The 16,524-nt window shown below is 41.5% G+C and overlaps 1 protein-coding gene across 1 annotated transcript; it reads left to right on the top strand.

Annotated features, from left to right (window-relative positions):
* The first annotated feature begins 9,628 nt into the window (after window positions 1-9,628).
* On the top strand, window positions 9,629-16,296 carry LOC128225224 (galactokinase-like). The gene is made up of 7 exons (XM_052935312.1): window positions 9,629-9,852; window positions 11,086-11,275; window positions 11,825-12,086; window positions 12,619-12,800; window positions 13,105-13,255; window positions 13,535-13,697; window positions 14,248-16,296. Exons 1-7 carry the CDS (start codon window positions 9,682-9,684, stop codon window positions 14,317-14,319), a joined length of 1,191 nt encoding a protein of 396 aa, XP_052791272.1. The 5' UTR covers window positions 9,629-9,681; the 3' UTR covers window positions 14,320-16,296.
* The last annotated feature ends 228 nt before the right edge of the window (window positions 16,297-16,524 follow it).

The raw sequence follows: 16,524 nt of genomic DNA, 5'->3' as shown, positions 1-16,524 counted from the left end.
TAAGGGAGTCAGTTTTGGTTAACTGCAAGTTATTGGTATACAATTACTATAAGGGAGTCAGTTTTGGTGAACTGCAATTTATGGGTATACAATTACTATAAGGGAGTCAGTTTTGGTTAACTGCAATTTATGGGTATACAATTACTATATGGGAGTCAGTTTTGGTTTTTAATGCAATTTACAGGTATACAATTACTATAAGGAAGTCATTTTTGGTGAACTGCAATTTATGGGTATACAATTACTATATGGGAGTCAGTTTTGGTTAACTGCAATTTATGAGTATACGATTACTATAAGGGAGTCAGTTTTGGTTAACTGCAATTTATATGTATACGATTACTATATGGGAGTCAGTTTTGGTTAACTGCAATTTATGGGTATACAATTACTATAAGGGAGTCAGTTTTGGTTAACTGCAATTTATGGGTATACAATTACTATATGGGAGTCAGTTTTGGTTAACTGCAATTTATGGGTATACGATTACTATATGGGAGTCAGTTTTGGTTAACTGCAATTTATGGGTATACAATTACTATAAGGGAGTCAGTTTTGGTTAACTGCAATTTATGGGTATACAATTACTATATGGGAGTCAGTTTTGGTGAACTGCAATTTATGGGTATACAATTACTATATTTGATCCAGTTTTTGCATCTCTACTGTAGGCTAGGCATTGAACGCACGTTACAATGAACAGCTATAATGATAAAACGGGATCCCTTACCGTCAACTGTTCGTTTTATTATAATGCTCACGGTTTAGAGATATCAAAACTGGATCCCATATAAAGTAATGCTACATACATACAATGCAATTAACCAAAACTGAATCCCTTTTAGTCAGTTAAGTCAACTGTGTATTTCAATATGTTTTCACTGCCTAAGGATATCAAGCCTGGATCTATCTAGTAGTTTAATACCCATACATTTATGTTGCAAAAATGCAATTAACCAAAACTGAATCCCTTACAGTCAGTTGCGTCAACTGTTCATTTCAATGTGCGTTCATTGCCTAGCATACAGTAGAGATGCCAAAACTGGATCCCATTTAGTAACTGTATACCTATAAATTGCATTTAACCAAAACTGACTCCCATATAGTAATTGTATACCTATAAATTGCAGTTCACCAAAACTGACTCCCATATAGTAATTGTATACCCATAAATTGCAGTTAACCAAAACTGACTCCCATATAGTAATTAAAGACCCATAAATTGCAGTTAACCAAAACTGACTCCCTTATAGTAATTAAAGACCCATAAATTTCAGTTAACCAAAACTGACTCCCATATAGTAATTGTATACCCCTGAATTGCAGTTAACCAAAACTGACTCCCATATAGTAATCGTATACCCATAAATTGCAGTTCACCAAAACTGACTCCCTTATAGTAATCGTATACCCATAAATTGCAGTTCACCAAAACTGACTCCCTTATAGTAATCGTATACCCATAAATTGCAGTTCACCAAAACTGACTCCCATATAGTAATCGTATACCCATAAATTGCAGTTCACCAAAACTGACTCCCTTATAGTAATCGTATACCCATAAATTGCAGTTAACCAAAACTGACTCCCTTATAGTAATTGTATACCCATAAATTGCAGTTCACCAAAACTGACTCCCATATAGTAATTGTATACCCATAAATTGCAGTTCACCAAAACTGACTCCCTTATAGTAATTGTATACCCATAAATTGCAGTTCACCAAAACTGACTCCCTTATAGTAATTGTATACCCATAAATTGCAGTTCACCAAAACTGACTCCCATATAGTAATTAAAGACCCATAAATTGCATTTAACCAAAACTGAGTCCCATATAGTAATTGTATACCCATTAATTGCATTTATCCAAAACTGACTCCCATATAGTAATCGTATACCCATAAATTGCATTTAACCAAAACTGAATCAACTGTCTGGTGTAATATGACTTTATAATATTTGTTGAGTTATCAAAACTGAATCCCATATAGTTTTGTTGACTATACGGGGGTCATTTGAAAGTCATTTTCATTTTTTGTTTATTTATTTTTTATAAAATCTTTAGCCTTATTGAAGTGTGCAATTGACTAAAATGGTTCAAGTTTCGGTTTATCGCCTTATCTGCCAAAATATATAATTGGATACAATTTGGATAACTATAACCTTTGTTATCAAATGAAGGCATTTAGTTTAAAGTAAGAGCATATTCAATAATTATAACTCCACAACAGCCATCGTACTATTATAATATTAACTATAGCAGTCGTATCGGAAAGTGATTGCAAATACCGGGTACCGGTAACCGTGCTTTTGCACCGCCCTTCAGAACGATTTACGTTAACCAAAATCGAATCCCCTAAATATTCGATTTCGTTTCCCATATAACACATACCTAGCTTTTTTAGGTTCAAACTCCGCGCAGTGTTACTTCCCTTGCAGTACAGTAACTGCAAGGGAAGTAACACTGCGCGGAGTTTGAGCTAGACTGGTACCCTTTTTCTCTTTTCTACAAAAAGATTTTTATCAAAAAGTAGCGAAGGGTACCAGTCTAGTTTGAGCTAGGTTCTCATTCGGGACTCCTCGGCCATTGTTATCGTTGTATTTCGATAAAAAATGGCCGAGGAGTTCCGAATAGCTAGGTTCTATCAATTTGACGGCCTCTATAACCGAAATTTGACTTGATTTGTACTAAGACCAGTCCGCGCACTTCGTTTGGAAAACATATAATGCATTTCTTTTCGGTCGCGGCGTAGGAAAAAAAACATTTGGTAAACTTTATTATAAATATGACTTTGCACCCCCCTCTTTTATAAATATGTATTGTCTTATGAAGTTGTCTATAATCTTTTTCTTTTTTTTTAATTGCTTTTCACTTTTTAGTTGTAAACCTTAAATACAGAAGATCACTTTAAAGCCTACCTACCCTACCTATTTTTGAAAAGGATGTAACCCTAACCAAACAATATTTTTAGGCCCTAGGATACCAATTTCTGGTTGCTTAATTGTCTTGTTATTTGGTGACACATTTTAAAAAAAATATGTCGACTTGGATTCTATTCACATAGAGCTAACACGGTGGTGTTAAAATTGGATTGTAATACAGGACTCACACGTGCTTATAATCTAGTGCACGAAAATGCAATCTAGAACTCGCGCATTCGAACTCTGATATTGGCCGACGATGGTCTCAATACTTGGATTGCCGAAAACAGAACTGGTTGTAATCTCAGTAGAGCTCCAACGTTCGAACTCTTGATGCTAGACGACGGTGGCCTTGGTCATGACTTCGATTGTTATATAGAGCTCGCACCTGGTTGTAATCTAGAACTAGAGCGTTCTAACCCTGATGTTGGTCAACGATGGTCTCAATACATGGATTGTAAAACAGAGAATGCACGTGGTTGTAAACCAGAACTCGCGCGTTCTAACCCTGATGTTGGTCAACGATGGTCTCTGTACTTGGACTGTAAAACAGCGACAGATCTCGCACGTGCGTGTTATCTAGAACTCGCGGGTTCAAACCTGGGTGCCTGTCCGACTATGGTCTCTGTACTTGGACAGTAATACCGTGGCAGAACTCGCACGTGCGTGTAATCTAGAACTCGCGCGTTCTAACCCTGATGCCTGTCCGACGATGGTCTCAATACTTGGATTGTAAAACAGAGAATGCACGTGTTTGTAATCCAGAACTCGCGCGTTCTAACCCTGATGCCTGTCCGACGATGGTCTCAATACTTGGATTGTCAAACAGAGAATGCCCGTGGTTGTAATCCAGAACTCGCGCGTTCAAACCCTGATGCCTGACCGACGATGGTCTCTGTACTTGGATTGTTAAACAGAGAATGACCGTGGTAGTAATCCTGAACTCGCGCGTTCGAACTCTGATGCCGGCCGACGATGGTCTCATTACTTGGATTGTAAAACAGAGCATGCACGTGGTTGTAATCCAGAACTCGCGCGTTCGAACTCTGATGCAGGCCGACGATAGTCTCAATACTTGGATTGTAAAACAGAGCATGCACGTGCTTGTAATCCAGAACTCACGCGTTCGAACTCTGATGCCGGCCGACGATAGTCTCAATACTTGGATTGTAAAACAGAGCATGCACGTGGTTTTAATCCAGATCTCTAGCGTTCGAACTCTGATGCCGGCCGACGATAGTCTCAATACTTGGATTGTAAAACAGAGCATGCATGTGCTTGTTATCCAGAACTCGCGCGTTCGAACTCTGATGCCGGCCGACGATAGTCTCAATACTTGGATTGTAAAACAGAGCATGCATGTGCTTGTTATCCAGAACTCACGCGTTCGAACTCTGATGCCGGCCGACGAAAGTCTCAATACTTGGATTGTAAAACAGAGCATGCATGTGCTTGTTATCCAGAACTCGCGCGTTCGAACTCTGATGCCGGCCGACGATGGTCTCTGTACTTGGATTGTAAAACAGAGCATACACGTGGTTGTAATCCAGAACTCGCGCGTTCGAACTCTGATGCAGGCCGACGATAGTCTCAATACTTGGATTGTAAAACAGAGAATGCACGTGGTTGTAATCCAGATCTTGCGCGTTCGAACTCTGATGCCGGCCGACGATGGTCTCAATACTTGGATTGTAAAACAGAGCATGCACGTGGTTGTAATCCAGAACTCGCGCGTTCGAACTCTGATGCCGGCCAACGATGGTCTCAGTACTTGGATTGTAAAACAGAACTCGCATGTGCTTGTAATCTAGAGCTCAAGCGTTCTAACCCTGATCCTGGATGACGATGGTTTCAGTACTTGGATTGTAATACAGGACTCGCACATTATCTAGAGCTCGCGCGTTCTAACCCTGATGCTGGCCGACGATGGTCTCTGTACTTGGACTGTAATACCGCGACAGAACTCACAAGTGGTTGTTATCTGGAGCTCGCGCGTTCAAACCCTGATCCTGGATGACGGTGTTCTTGGAACTTGGATTGTAATTCAGAGCTCGCGCGTGGTTGTAATCTAGAGCTCGCGCGTTCTAACCCTGATGCTAGACTGGTACCCTCTGCGTTTCTTTTTTTTTAAATAATATACTTAATGCTTTGTGGTCTTAAAACCCTAATTCTAACCGACGATGGTTTTAGTACTTGGATTGTAATATAGAGCTCGCAAGTGGTTGTAATCTAGAGCTCGCGCGTTCAAACCCTGAACCTGGATGACGATGGTCTCAGAACTTGGATTGTAATACAGGACTCGCACATTCTTGAAATCTAGAGCTCGCGCGTTCTAACCCTGATGCTGGCCGACGATAGTCCCGGTACTTAGATTGTCATATAGAGCTAGCGCGTGGTTGTAATCTAGAACTCACGCGTTCGAACTCTAATGCCGGCCGACGATGATCTCTGTACTTGGATTGTAAACCAGAGCATGTACGTGGTTGTAATCAGAACTCACGCTTTCGAACCCTGATGCCGGCCGACGATGGTCTCTGTACTTGGATTGTAAACCAGAGCATATGTACATGGTTGTAATCCAGAACTCACGCGTTCGAACCCTGATGCCGGCCGACGATGGTCTCTGTACTTGGATTGTAAAACAGAGAATGCACGTGGTTGTAATCCAGAAATCGCGCGTTTGAACTCTGATGCCTAGCCGACGATGGTCTCAATACTTGGATTATAAAAGCGAGCATGCACGTGGTTGTAATCCAGAACTCGCGCGTTCGAACTCTGATGCCGGCCGACGATGGTCTCAATACTTGGATTGTAAAACAGAGCATGCACGTGGTTGTAATCCAGAACTCGCGCGTTCGAACTCTGATGCAGGCCGACGATAGTCTCAATACTTGGATTGTAAAACAGAGCATGCACGTGCTTGTAATCCAGAACTCGCGAGTTCGAACTCTGATGCCGGCCGACGATAGTCTCAATACTTGGATTGTAAAACAGAGCGTGCACGTGGTTTTAATCCAGAACTCGCGCGTTCGAACTCTGATGCCGGCCAACGATGGTCTCAGTACTTGGATTGTAAAACAGAACTCGCATGTGCTTGTAATCTAGAGCTCAAGCGTTCTAACCCTGATCCTGGATGACGATGGTTTCAGTACTTGGATTGTAATACAGGACTCGCACATTATCTAGAGCTCGCGCGTTCTAACCCTGATGCTGGCCGACGATTGTCTCTGTACTTGGACTGTAATACCGCGGCAGAACTCACAAGTGGTTGTTATCTGGAGCTCGCGCGTTCAAACCCTGATCCTGGATGACGGTGTTCTTGGAACTTGGATTGTAATTCAGAGCTCGCGCGTGGTTGTAATCTAGAGCTCGCGCGTTCTAACCCTGATGCTAGACTGGTACCCTCCGCGTTTCTTTTTTTTTAAATAATATACTTAATGCTTTGTGGTCTTAAAACCCTAATTCTAACCGACGATGGTTTTAGTACTTGGATTGTAATATAGAGCTCGCAAGTGGTTGTAATTTAGAGCTCGCGCGTTCAAACCCTGAACCTGGATGACGATGGTCTCAGTACTTGGATTGTAATACAGGACTCGCACATTCTTGAAATCTAGAGCTCGCGCGTTCTAACCCTGATGCTAGCCGACGATAGTCCCGGTACTTGGATTGTCATATAGAGCTAGCGCGTGGTTGTAATCTAGAACTCACGCGTTCGAACTCTGATGCCGGCCGACGATGATCTCTGTACTTGGATTGTAAACCAGAGCATGTACGTGATTGTAATCCAGAACTCACGCTTTCGAACCCTGATGCCGGCCGACGATGGTCTCTGGTCTTGGATTGTAAACCAGAGCATATGTACGTGGTTGTAATCCAGAACTCACGCGTTCGAACCCTGATGCCGGCCGACGATGGTCTCTGTACTTGGATTGTAAAATAGAGAATGCACGTGGTTGTAATCCAGAACTCGCGCGTTCGAACTCTGATGCCTAGCCGACGATGGTCTCAATACTTGGATTGTAAAACAGAGCATGCACGTGCTTGTAATCCAGAACTCGCGCGTTCGAACTCTGATGCCGGCCGACGATGGTCTCAATACTTGGATTGTAAAACAGAGCATGCACGTGGTTGTAATCCAGAACTCGCGCGTTCGAACTCTGATGCAGGCCGACGATAGTCTCAATACTTGGATTGTAAAACAGAGCATGCATGTGCTTGAAATCCAGAAATCGCGCGTTCGAACTCTGATGCAGGCCGACGATAGTCTCAATACTTGGATTGTAGAACAGAGCATGCACGTGGTTTTAATCCAGAACTCGCGCGTTCGAACTCTGATGCCGGCCGACGATGGTCTCAATACTTGGATTGTAAAACAGAGTATGCACGTGGTTGTAATCCAGAACTCGCGCGTTCGAACTCTGATGCAGGCCGACGATAGTCTCAATACTTGGATTGTAAAACAGAGAATGCACGTGGTTGTAATCCAGATCTCTAACGTTCGAACTCTGATGCCAGCCGACGATGGTCTCTGTACTTGGATTGTAAAACAGAGCATGCACGTGGTTGTAATCCAGAACTCGCGCGTTCGAACTCTGATGCAGGCCGACGATGGTCTCAATACTTGGATTGTAAAACAGAGCATGCACGTGGTTGTAATCCAAATCTCGCGCGTTCGAACTCTGATGCCGGCCGACGATGGTCTCTGTACTTGGATTGTAAAACAGAGCATGCACGTGGTTGTAATCCAGAACTCGCGCGTTCGAACTCTGATGCAGGCCGACGATAGTCTTAATACTTGGATTGTAAAACAGAGCATGCACGTGGTTGTAATCCAGAACTCGCGCGTTCGAACTCTGATGCCGGCCGACGATGGTCTCAATACTTGGATTGTAAAACAGAGCATGCACGTGGTTGTAATCCAGAACTCGCGCGTTCGAACTCTGATGCCGGCCGACGATAGTCTCAATACTTGGATTGTAAAACAGAGCATGCACGTGCTTGTAATCCAGAACTCGCGCGTTCGAAGTCTGATGGAGGCCGACGATAGTCTCAATACTTGGATTGTAAAATAGATCTCGCACGTGCTTGTAATCGTATGTTTGCGCATTGGAAACTTGATACTGGCCGACTGTGTGTGTTAAGAAGCCTGATGCTGGCCGACCGGTTGGTTTTAGAAGCCTGATGCTGACCACCGGTTGGTCTTAGAAGCCTGAAGCTGGCCGACCGGTTGATGTTAGAAGCCTGATGCTGGCCGATCGATTGGTCTTAGAAGCCTGAAGCTGGCCGACCGGTTGGTCTTAGAAGCCTGATGCTGGCCGACCGGTTGGTTTTAGAAGCCTGATGCTGGCCGACCGGTTGGTTTTAGAAGCCTGATGCTGGCCGACCGGTTGGTCTTAAAAGCCTGATGCTGGCCGACCGGTTGGTCTTAGAACCCTGATGCTGGCCGACCGGTTGGTCTAAGAACCCTGATGCTGGCCGACGGTGATCTTAGAACCCTGATGCTGGCCGACCGTGTGGCCAGTCTTAGAACCCTGCTGTCGGACGATGGTCCAAGCGATTGGATTGTAATACAGAGCTCGTGCGTGGTTGTAATCTAGGGCTAACCGTTCAAATCCAAAGGCTGGCCGACGATGGTCTCAGTACTTGAATTGTAATCTAGAGCTCGCTCGTTCCAACCCTTATGCTATGATTTGCATTCGTAAACTCTTTCAAACCATGAAATAAACATTAACAACATTTATTAGTGTTAATAAAAATAATGAAGGGTCTCTCAGTTTGACTTACATCTTGTTTATCAAGTCAAACTAGGTCACCGACTTGCCCTTCTTTAACCTGCTTGCAATCTTGTTACGGTAATTGGACGTCCCCAAGGACACCGAGCTGCAACTTTCCATTCATTTGAAGCCATGAGGTTATAGTTTGTTCACGTTATTTTTATTTGTCAATGATAAAGTTAATAAATACTTTGATTTTGAAATAATTTGATTTTGAAATAGGTTTAGTAATAAAAGTATTTTATTTGTGCCCCACGAAGTATGCCACAGCTCTGATCATGGAACAGTGGATAGTATGTATGATATCCCATCCCGGGCCTGTCCCCTTGGAATCCGAAAAGCCGCTTAAAACCCTGTCCACCGGTTTGACACGCAGGATTCAGGTAAAATTGAATCGATATCAGTTATAGGCCGCGTTGAGTTCATACAACTAGCTTCTTTCCTCTGAGAAAAGTTGTCATCTATGTTTGTTTGTTTTCTTACGCCGGAATCCGAATCCGGCATACCGTTCTATCATAGGGCGAGTTCAGGAGTTGGTGTGAGAGGGGGCGCAGTGCAACGAAGAAAGCACGTACCCTTCCACAATAATACGTACCCTACATGGTTATAATTAATGAATTCATTGGGGCTTAAGGTCGTCCTCTAGGACCGTTGCTAGTCCGAATGGTGCATTGTGCGCGTATCTTATCATTCTTTGTTCCCCTATATTGAAATAAAAAGAAAACTTGCACGGTTTTAGGGGAGGGGGCGCCTGGTGCGCTCCCCCTCCCCCTGAACTGCTAGTGGTTATCATAAGATATAAAAGCAAAGCATATATAAGTTCGGTATGACTTTAACCACAGTGGTTTTCAGTATCGGTATTAATGAACTTGTGCTCAGGGAAGCATATCAAACACGTGATCAGCTGAAAGAAGTATAGATTTACAAGCATTCATTCCCATACCATTGTATCGCTCAATATAAACGTGGCGCACTTGTAAACATGGCTGACCTCCAAGCTCGGATACCGACAGTGGAGGACTTGCTTAAGGGGGCTAAGGACGCGTTCAAGAAGCGATTCGATGCGGACCCCGAAGTGGCTGCCTGCGCCCCCGGAAGGGTGAACCTGATCGGAGAGCACACAGATTATAACGATGGATTTGTTTTTCCCATGGTGAGTGCATGATGATGCAATCATTGCAGTGTCAATGTCGAAAAGTGTAATGATCACGCTGTCACAGTGTTCAGTGTTGTATGGGAGTAATTGTGTTATACATGACAGGATACGTTACATACAGGAAGCGTTTTAAGGAGCTTGGCTATGTTAACAGCTTTCATGATAAATTTCAGTGTGCGATGGTTTCAATTTCTTCAAATATTTCCGCAAAAATCTTTAAACATTGCGTACACGGCGTTTCGACGTGAACGGATAATATCGTGACAGTACTAGGGACATATTTTGTTTTGTTGTAATCTATTAATGCTCTTTCAGCATTATCTACGCTATTAAAACGTAATTAAAGAAAAAGATAGATCTTAGCCTGACAAATTGGAACTGTGAATGAATTGCCTAGACGGCCCTGACCTTGATGCACATGCATGTATATCATGAAAGCTAGCCTAAAATTCTTAAATGAACCCTGTCAGACGCATATTATTTCCGTCGAACGCATATTTAATCACGGAATCTGTAATAACTGCAAATTGAGAAACACAAGTGCCAGGGGACCGGGTGCAGCGCCGTCACTCTTCATCAAGGTCGTAATGACGAAATATTTCGGCGCCGTGCCAGGTTTTATATATGCTACTTCTTTTACTATATCATGATCCCAGAGATTCGTCCCATAAGAATGATTTATTATAACTAATCATGACATACCCTTAGAAAACGGTTAAGAAAGATGAGAGATATTTCCAGCTGAATTATACGTCTTATTACCGTTTAGAAAATGCAGCAAAAAGGAAATGCATCAAGCTTCGAAATCATGAACAGTATTGTACAAAGATGAAAAAAGTTTTAATCTATTAAGATAAAGTGAAGGCAATGCATGATGAATAAGGTAGTTTGTTAGCTGTTTAGTATGCCTTTTAACACTTTGAAAGTCCCTTCACAAAACTCAGTGATAAATGCCATTTTACTTATAATTTATCAATACATAGTAATTAAAACTATCAATTGACCGGTATTTGAACCATTTGCTTTTTTCTTAATTGATATGGTCAAATATCACAAAAAGCATTTCAGATATTAATTAAATTAAATAACAGACCTCTTTGCTGTTACAGTAAGTTATGAACAAACGTTTGAAAAGCTTACAAAACACATACAAACACTATTATGAGGTAGGTTAGTTTGCATCATTGTATTACTCTATATTTGATATGTTCATGCATTGTTGTGTTTCAGGCACTTCCCCTGGTGTCCGTATTTGTGGGCCGAAAGAATGGAACGTCACAGTGCCGTGTGCAGACGCTCTCCCAGGGAGCAGACGATCCCACGTATGTCGAGTTTCCGGTTCCCTCGGATGCCACGCCCCTCAACCCGGGCGTCCCAAAATGGGCTAACTACGTGAAAGGGGTCGTTGCCAACTATAAAGGTAATAATTATTGCAAGGCATTTTCAGGTTGTATTATTCTAATTCGGTATGCATCGTGGTGTAACAATATAGTTTATAATTATTGATTTATGCACCAGTCAATTGTAACCACGCCCCCAGGTCGGGACAATAGCGGAGACATTGACTTGCGGTCCAGCCGACCCGGGTAAAATCCCCTACCTGCGGGGACAAACTGCCGGTAGAAACCCTGCCAAATGCCCCCGTACCCCGGGATACCTAGGTAAGGCCCATTCCCCGCTATTTTCGGAGCGAAAAGAAAACCACCGCATTCACTCGCTCGGCACTGCGGAGCCACCTGAAAGGTTAAAACACAGCCCATTTCCCCACTATCACCGGTATACCCCCGGACCTGGGGACGTGTTTACAACTGACGTTAACATATCGTTAGTGCAGACTGTTAATGGATATAGGATTTAAAAGACAGAGATTTTAGCAATTGGTTATCGTATCTTTTTGTATAGTTGTTAAACGTCAATGGAACAAACCTTAGTACATATGTATTACCTTTTTACCTATATATACATGTAGGGTCGGTCCCGGGGTTTGACTGTGTGATCGTGTCGTCCGTTCCTCTGGGTGGGGGAGTCTCCAGCTCGGCAGCCATCGAGGTGGGCACGTACATGTTCCTCGACCAGCTGGCTGGCGGCGGCGACCCTAGCGTCGATCGGAAACAGAAGGCGCTCGCGTGTCAGAAGGCCGAGCACGTTTACGCAGGAGCGCCGTGCGGCATCATGGATCAATTTATCTCCTTCATGGGAGAAGAGAAGCACGCACTGCTTATCGACTGCAGGTATTTATAATTAGGAAGGACACGTGTCACGGAGCCTGAGTGTAGCCAGTGGATTGTTACAAGAAAAGATCATTTAACCAATGCGAAGACACAGCTATAAATCTCAATTTAAGTTTGTCCAAAATAGGCTCTAAACAAGGCAGGGGGTTAGCCCTTCCCATGATTGTGTTATGTAATTTTAGTCTAAAATGGGGGCATTTTGGTGTAATTTCATAACTTCTCTGCCGTATTTACATGAAATGTTCACTTGGAAACTTTAGAGGGAGTGCTGTTACGATCTTCTGCCTGAACAGCTGGTAGACGGAGAAATGAGCTTATCACAACATTGGATGTCATTCTGTATCCATCAACACTTCATACTTAAATCATAGGCGGCATACATGTATACATAGTTTATGAGGGTCGGTACTTAGCAGTATAATGGGCTAAACAATTTCGTTTGCGGTCATATTCAATTAAGCTTTAAATTAATATTTTTTTTGCAATATTCACATTTTCTTGTGTTTACTAGTGTGCTCTATTTCATCGGCAGGTCCCTTGAGAGTCGGCTGGTTCCCCTTGTGGACCCAAATGTCGTTATCCTTGTTACCAACTCTAACGTGAAACACAACATCGAGTCGTCTGAGTACTCCACCAGGCGCGCCCAGTGTGAAAACGCCGCCAAAATACTCGGCCTGTCCAGTCTCAGGGACGCTAATGACAAACTTCTGGAAGGTATCAAATGTTTGAAAACACATTTCTAGCTCGTTTAAAATTCTTTAAAAAAACAAACAAGGTACTATCATCGTCTTTGTCGACGGCGATGGTGTGTAAAATTGGGTCAAAGCCACAACTCGGCATCTGCTGATAGGTGTTTATATGATAATTGATACATTGCTTGCCATGATGTAATTACCTGTCGTATTCTTGCAAAAGCGGACATAACGAGAATTATCAAATCTGAATTACTTCCCGTTTACTGTTAATCGTAACCGACTTACCCGGCATGTATTTTAATCTTCTATAACTATACCTACAGACAACAAGGATCAAATGGATGACGTCACATACCGTCGGGCCCGTCACGTGGTGGGAGAAATCCGGCGGACGGAGGAGGCCGCCTCCGCCCTCGAGAACAACAACTACAGCCTGTTCGGACAACTCATGGTGCAAAGCCACAACGCACTCAGGCAAGTGACGCCCCTTGATGAACTGCAGCTTCTGTTTTTATGGTGGAGCGGTGTGTGTTCTAGTCGAGAATATGTATAACACCGAGTTAATATATGTAATCATTTTTTACATCACTTCCTTCTAAGACCAGTCAAAATTTATAGGTGTCAGTTTCGACGGGATATGGTAAATATTTGTTTTAAATACAAAAATAAATAATTATTTCTAAATGTTTTTGTCATTAATTTAAAAATTGAAGTGGTTGATCAGTCATTTCAACCATTTCCTTGTTTCCTTAGGGATGATTTCGAGGTGTCGTGTCAGGAGCTGGACCAACTGGTGGAGGCGGCGACGGAAGTGGATGGCGTGTACGGCTCTCGCATGACTGGCGGTGGTTTCGGGGGATGCACCGTTACACTTCTAAAGAAAGAAGCCGTTCCCGCCACACTTCAGCATATAAAGGTGTGCAACTGGCGCTGATAAAATAGGGGTTTCTGAATGTTAGGTTTTCTATTACGGCACAGCGGGTGCTGGCATACACGGATGCTTTTGTTATTTAGTAAGCAATTGTCTAAGAAATTGTGTCGCACGTAACTTCAAAAGTACGAAAGCTTTCGAAATGTCATGGGAATGTTGGTCAGCAAGTAAAAGTAAGCATTTCAAGCAATTTCTGTTCTTTGTTCTTGTACACAATGGTCTGAAAAGATCTTCAGGACAGAATGAGAGTGGCGCTCAGTATAACAGATGTTCATGTTGCTAATTCCGAAATACGACGTATAACCAACCATTCGTGTGTCGAGACGACGTTTGTGGGTATTCATCAATAGATCTTTTTCATCGCATGATTGTTACTATTTTGCAATGCATGTGTTTCATCGGCTGCGTCGTGTAATGAAAACTACTACAACATTCGCTCTTTAACCTGAAAGATATACACACTTCTTCACTGTATCGAAAATGCTTTCATTTGCTTCAATGCTTTTTAATAGCACACCCTCTATCTCGATTTCAGAAAAGGTACAGCGGAACCCCGACGTTCTATGTTTGTGAAGCTTCCGGTGCGGCGCGAGGACTTTCATTATAATACGACATTAAACACATAAGCACATGTAGTGTGGTAGAATCTACCTCTTTGGGCGTGATTTCTTATCCATTCGACCATATCATCCACGGTATTACTGTGACTTGAACTACTTGTATACAGTCAGCCAGGAAGGATCGGAACATTTATAGATATGGGTATTACTATATACGTGTTTATACATTAATAGGACAGCTATATTTATCTTAGTTTGTGAAAGTATATTATCCATGTAGCTAACTTTTTGCGTCTAATGCTGTTTATTTTTACCATTGTTATGGATAGTTAACGTATATTTTAACTGAATGCATCATTTTAGTGTTGAAGATCTCATGCAGTTGTATTCCATAGTTTAGCCAGGCCATATGGTTCTTGTTGCATTCACGAGTTCCAAAATAAACAAAATGATACATTGTTTGTCTTATGCCAGCTATACATTTACAATGTTCTACCATAATACTAATATATTTTGTAGATACTGAACATAATTATTTTTTTATATACCATAAGTAGATCTGCAGACATAGGTGATAATTTGGGCATACAGTAATATTATTAAAGAGCTTGGTCTATTCATGCGATCCCACAAAGGTTTCTGTGTAGGAAAGCATAGGTTATTTATTCATCATTGCAATGCATATGTAGCGTTACCGCATATATGCACGATTACCGCCCTTTGTTATTAATGGATATTTGCTTTAACAAAGTTAAATGTCTGGCGGTGTTTTTCAAAGGTTAGTTTTATATTTTAGACTTATCTATTCCATACAAATATTTTATTAGCGACAATAATATTTTAAGGAATCATGTTAAACATTATTTGTTAACCGGAAGTTGTTTTCATAAAGAATATTAATAAAACTAGAGCTGCTTCCCTCAAGCGGAATATACCCGTTTTACACATTTTAATGATGATCTCGTCCGCCCGGGGAGGGTTTATTAAAGCGCGTAACTCATTGTAAGAGAACATATTTTTCAAATGAATTAGTTTGGTTTTTAATATACTTGAACTAACAATCAGGTATTAATTTGGCTATTGTGTTAAATATTAAAAAAAAAACACTACGAGAAGCATGGGGTCTCGAGATTTTAGCTTTTTGCAGCATAGCCGTGCAAACAGAGCATGTCATTTTTGTATTGGACAGTGGTTGATGGCAATGACGTATTGGTTAAATAATTATTCTCATCGGTACAAACTATCACCATTTTTTCATGTATGAATCAACATTTAGTTAATTTTGAAACTGTGTGTATTTCCTTCAGCGCATGTTAAACTTGGTCATCAGTGCCACGAAATACACACCATACATGTACCTTTGTAACCAGTAACTTTTTATTTCAATCCAAGTATCATTGTAGTTTCATTCATTGAGATTTTAATACATATAGTACAATGACACCATGCATTCTGAACGGCAGATTTCTGCTGATTCTACCATTGTTATTAAAGCCACAAAGAATTTAATACGTAAAGTAGTTCTGCAGTTTGAATGAAATATACACATCGTCAATCAGTATAATAACAATACTTGATTTTACCCTTTTTATGCTTGTTTATCTGTTAAACTACACGAAGTATTGAAGTTCCGGTACAGGAAACAACATGTATAATAGTTTTAAAGTTTTTTGCTTATTTCCTTGTAACCAAGGTCACCAATGCCCAGCAACGCTATGAACTCTTCAAGGACACTTTCCCTGCAGCCCTGATTTTTGTCGAAAAACAATCCCATTCATTCTTGACATCGTTTCTTTCGTCTTTATAACGCTTGGTTTTATGTTCATCTGTATATATTAACACCTTACTTTCCATTCCTTAAATGAACTGCCTTTCGGTCATTGCATTTATAAAAATTTACACCTCAACTTCCATTCCTTAAATGAACTGCCTTTCGGCAATTGCGTTCATCAATCGATGAACGCAACATCTTCGGATATGTTCGGATCGTAATTCTTTGCATAACAATATACATGGAAGCTATTGATCTTGTTATTGGTTGTATTGTGTCTGCAGGTCCCGTAAAATATAGATCAACATTTTTAAAAGTGTTTATTATATTTTAAATATATTGATACCAGAAGTGTTTCAATTTTACGTTTTGAAGTGATTTCAAGTGGTTGATCTTTTCCCGCGTTATTGTGACGTCATTTGAAAAAATGTTTCCGGTTATAGTCGGGTCGTTCTATTTACAGAATGGGTAAGAACGGATT

This window comes from Mya arenaria, chromosome 2 (assembly GCF_026914265.1).
Source record: "Mya arenaria isolate MELC-2E11 chromosome 2, ASM2691426v1".
Taxonomy (NCBI): Eukaryota; Metazoa; Mollusca; class Bivalvia; order Myida; family Myidae; genus Mya; species Mya arenaria.
The sequence above is the reverse complement of the archived record's forward strand: the minus strand, read 5'-3'. Positions and strand labels throughout refer to the sequence as shown.